We start from the raw sequence: 4,707 nt of genomic DNA on the forward strand, positions 1-4,707 counted from the left end.
CACCCTCCCTCTCACCCTCCCTCTCTCCCTCTCTCCCTCTATCCCTCTCTTCCTCTCTCCCTCACCCTCCCTCTCTCCCTCACCCTCCCTCTCTCCCTCTCTCCCTCTCTCCCTCTCTCCCTCTCTCCCTCTCTTCCTCACCCTCCCTCTCTCCCTCTCTCCCTCACCCTCCCTCTCTCCCTCTCTCCCTCTCTCCCTCTCTTCCTCACCCTCCCTCTGTTCTCTCTCCCTCACCCTCCCTCTCACCCTCCCTCTCTCCCTCACCCTCCCTCTCTTCCTCACCCTCCCTCTCACCCTCCCTCTCTCCCTCACCCTCCCTCTCTCCCTCACCCTCCCTCTCTTCCTCACCCTCCCTCTCTTCCTCACCCTCCCTCTCTTCCTCTCTTCCTCTCTCCCTCTCTCCCTCACCCTCCCTCTCTCCCTGCCTCACCCTCCCTCTCTTCCTCTCTCCCTCTCTCCCTCACCCTCCCTCTCTCCCTGCCTCACCCTCCCTCTCACCCTCCCTCTCTTCCTCTCCTCCCTCTCACCCTCCCTCTCTCCCTCTCTTGTTGTTTCCTTCTCTTCCTCCCCTCTCTTCCTGTCATCACTCCATACCTGTCCTTCATCTAGATGAGTATATTCGCTGCTGAAAAAGGATAAATGATGCTAACTCTCTGCATGTTATCCTCTTCCTCTTATACCTCTCTGTGGATCTCTCTTTTTCCTTTTCTCTCTTTGTGTCTCTGTCACTCTCTTGTACCTCCCCCCTTTCTCCTTCTGTCTCCCCCGTCTCTCTCTCTCTCTCTCTCTCTCTCTCTCTCTCTCTCTCTCCTCTCTCTCTCTCTCTCTCTCTCTCCTCTCTCTCTCTCTCTCTCTCCCTCAGGATGAGTATGGAAGGGACTGGCAGAGCTCTGAGGAGCTGGTTAGTCTCCACCACGCTCTGGGGGAGCGAGCGACACACTACACTAAGAGGCCTCACGTGTTCCGCCTGCAGACCCGCCGACTGGAGGGTGTTCCTCTTCCAGGCCTCGTGAGTTACTGGGAGGCCAGGGGGGGGGGGTGTGAGCGAGGGGGTGACTGTGTGAGTGTGTGTGAGCGAGGGGGTGTGTGTGTGTGTGTGAGCGAGGGGGTGTGAGTGTGTCTGTGTGTGTCTGTGAGCGAGGGGGTGTGTGTGTGTCTGTGAGCGAGGGTGTGTGTGTGTGTGAGTGTGTGTGTGTGAGCAAGGGGTTGTGTGTGTGTGAGCGAGGGGCTGACTGTGTGAGTGTGGGTGTGCTTCCTGTACTGCATGTTCAGATGATCTCCCCTCCACAGCTCCCCAGCAGAGATGTCCTCGTGGGTGAGCAGGATCAACCTGGTGTCAGCGCTTCACTCCTCCCCCTCCTTCCCTGCTGCCGTGGGCTCCCAGAGACGCTTCCACAGGCCCATCCTGCCCTCTGCACAGTCCTCACACACCCTGGTACACACACACACACACACACACCATCCTGCCCTCTGCACAGCCCTCACACACCCTGGTACACACACACACACACACACCATCCTGCCCTCTGCACAGCCCTCACACACCCTGGTACACACACACACACACACACCATCCTGCCCTCTGCACAGCCCTCACACACCCTGGTACACACACACACACACACACACCATCCTGCCCTCTGCACAGCCCTCACACACCCTGGTACACACACACACACACACCATCCTGCCCTCTGCACAGCCCTCACACACCCTGGTACACACACACACACACACACCATCCTGCCCTCTGCACAGCCCTCACACACCCTGGTACACACACACACACACACACACACCATCCTGCCCTCTGCACAGTCCTCACACACCCTGGTACACACACACACACACACACACCATCCTGCCCTCTGCACAGCCCTCACACACCCTGGTACACACACACACACACACACCATCCTGCCCTCTGCACAGCCCTCACACACCCTGGTACACACACACACACACCATCCTGCCCTCTGCACAGCCCTCACACACCCTGGTACACACACACACACACACACCATCCTGCCCTCTGCACAGCCCTCACACACCCTGGTACACACACACACACACCATCCTGCTTGATATTGTTGATGTAGTTTGTTGTTGATGTTGTTGATGTTATTGTTGTTGTTGTTGTTGTTGTGGTGTTCAGGAGCGTCAGCAGCAGTCCCATGCTGCCATGCTGCAGAGCTTCCAGGAGGACCTGGCCCGGCTCCGCCAGGAGGCCAGCGAGGGCAGAGGCCACACCTCCAGGGCTCGCTGGCTGGAGGAGACCCGCGCCAGGGACGAGTACCTCACCCACGAGGTGTGTGTGTTTGTGTTTGTGTGTGTGGTACCTGTGTGTGTGTGTGGTACCTGTGTGTGTGTGTGTCTGATACCTGTGTGTGTGTCTGATACCTGTGTGTGTGTGGTACCTGTGTGTGTGTGTGGTACCTGTGTGTGTGTGTGTCTGATACCTGTGTGTGTGTCTGGTACCTGTGTGTGTGTGTCTGATACCTGTGTGTGTGTCTGATACCTGTGTGTGTGTGGGTCTGGTACCTGTGTGTGTGTCTGATACCTGTGTGTGTGTCTGGTACCTGTGTGTGTGTCTGATACCTGTGTGTGTGTCTGATACCTGTGTGTGTGTGGGTCTGGTACCTGTGTGTGTGTCTGATACCTGTGTGTGTGTCTGGTACCTGTGTGTGTGTCTGATACCTGTGTGTGTGTGGGTCTGGTACCTGTGTGTGTGTCTGGTACCTGTGTGTGTGTGTGGTACCTGTGTGTGTGTGTGTCTGATACCTGTGTGTGTGTCTGGTACCTGTGTGTGTGTGTCTGATACCTGTGTGTGTGTCTGATACCTGTGTGTGTGTGGGTCTGGTACCTGTGTGTGTGTCTGATACCTGTGTGTGTGTCTGGTACCTGTGTGTGTGTCTGATACCTGTGTGTGTGTGTGTGTCTGGTACCTGTGTGTGTGTCTGATACCTGTGTGTGTGTCTGGTACCTGTGTGTGTGTGTCTGATACCTGTGTGTGTTTCTGGTACCTGTGTGTGTGTGTCTGATACCTGTGTGTGTGTCTGGTACCTGTGTGTGTGTCTGATACCTGTGTGTGTGTGGGTCTGGTACCTGTGTGTGTGTCTGATACCTGTGTGTGTGTCTGGTACCTGTGTGTGTGTCTGATACCTGTGTGTGTGTCTGGTACCTGTGTGTGTGTCTGATACCTGTGTGTGTGTCTGGTACCTGTGTGTGTGTGTCTGATACCTGTGTGTGTTTCTGGTACCTGTGTGTGTGTGTGTGTCTGATACCTGTGTGTGTGTCTGGTACCTGTGTGTGTGTGTCTGATACCTGTGTGTGTTTCTGGTACCTGTGTGTGTGTGTCTGATACCTGTGTGTGTTTCTGGTACCTGTGTGTGTGTGTCTGATACCTGTGTGTGTGTCTGGTACCTGTCTGTGTGTGTGTGTCTGATACCTGTGTGTGTGTCTGGTACCTGTGTGTGTGTGTCTGATACCTGTGTGTGTTTCTGGTACCTGTGTGTGTGTGTGATGTCTCTCTGTATTGTAGGTGAGTCGTTACGAGGCGTACATCGTCACCCTGAAGGCCTGGAACAGCGTGACCACAGACCCCGCCCCCCTCACAGACCCCGCCCCCCTCACAGACCCCGCCCCCCTCACAGAGCCCGCCCCCCTCAGAGAACAGCTGGAGCTCTACGACAAGGAGCTGTACAAGAACCAGGGGGAGGGAGGGGAGGGAGGGGAGGGGGAGGAGGGGCTGAAGAAGTCTCACTCCAGCCCCTCCCTCGACCTGGAGATGGCCCCTCCCCTCGTGGTGAGAGTCCGACGCAACATCTCGGAGAGACGAACCTACCGTAGGATCATCATCCCCAGGCGGGCCCGCGACGTGTGACCGGAGAACTCTCTGCCGCCGCTAAGAACTGTGGGTACTGTAGTCCCAACTGAAGGGTCTGGGAGAGAAGTGAGAACTCCAACATTTTCATCTCTGAAAACTCGTTTTGATACTTTTTGTTACATCAACGTGGACTGGTTTATGAAGACCTTCATCTCTCCAGCCCTCCATCCCTCCACCCTTCCATCCCTCCATCTCTCCACCCCTCCATATCTCCACCCCTCCATCCCTCCACCCCTCCATCTCTCTCTCTCCACCCCTCCACCCCTCCACCTCTCCACCCCTCCACCCTTCCATCCCTCCACCCCTCCATCTCTCCACCCCTCCATCCCTCCACCCCTCCATCTCTCTCTCTCCACCCCTCCACCCCTCCACCTCTCCACCCCTCCACCCCTCCACCTCTCCATCCCTCCATCCCTCCATCTCTCCACCCCTCCATCTCTCACCCCTCCATCTCTCCACCCCTTCACCCCTCCATCCCTCCACCCCTCCATCCCTCCATCTCTCCACCCCTCCACCCCTCCATCTCTCACCCCTCCATCTGTCACCCCTCCATCTTTCACCCCTTCATTTCTACACTGTCTGGAGTGTGTTCCTCTTCAGTCCCTGTATTGATCTCCATCTCAGTGTTTCTGGTGTTGGCCACAGGAGGGCGCCACATACCACCACATCTAACATGAAGGATCCAACATGGTTGACCACTTGAGTCAAACTCGCTTATGTGTTCCGGTACTTTGTTATTTTGTTGTTGATATTGCTGATATACATTGTATTTTTTATTTTTCTAATGCCGTTCTTTAGTAAAATAATTTTTAAAACTTTAA

The 4,707-nt window shown here is 55.7% G+C and overlaps 1 protein-coding gene across 1 annotated transcript; it reads left to right on the forward strand.

Moving 5' to 3' along the window:
• Positions 1 to 841: 841 nt before the first annotated feature.
• LOC134016772 (PH and SEC7 domain-containing protein 4-like) lies at positions 842 to 4,707 on the forward strand. Its single transcript, XM_062456066.1, has 4 exons — positions 842 to 1,009; positions 1,291 to 1,435; positions 2,156 to 2,308; positions 3,542 to 4,707. The coding sequence occupies exons 1-4, from the start codon at positions 864 to 866 to the stop codon at positions 3,881 to 3,883; spliced, it is 786 nt and encodes a 261-aa protein (XP_062312050.1). The 5' UTR covers positions 842 to 863; the 3' UTR covers positions 3,884 to 4,707.

This window comes from Osmerus eperlanus, unplaced genomic scaffold, assembly GCF_963692335.1.
Source record: "Osmerus eperlanus unplaced genomic scaffold, fOsmEpe2.1 SCAFFOLD_630, whole genome shotgun sequence".
NCBI classification, from domain to species: Eukaryota; Metazoa; Chordata; class Actinopteri; order Osmeriformes; family Osmeridae; genus Osmerus; species Osmerus eperlanus.

Coding starts and splice junctions, on each gene's coding strand:
- LOC134016772 (XM_062456066.1), top strand. CDS start 864: ATGAGTATGGAAGGGACTGGCAGAGCTCTGAGGAGCTGGTTAGTCTCC. Junction 1,010..1,290: donor GTGTTCCTCTTCCAGGCCTC/GTGAGTTACTGG, acceptor TCCCCTCCACAG/CTCCCCAGCAGAGATGTCCT. Junction 2,309..3,541: donor ACGAGTACCTCACCCACGAG/GTGTGTGTGTTT, acceptor TCTGTATTGTAG/GTGAGTCGTTACGAGGCGTA.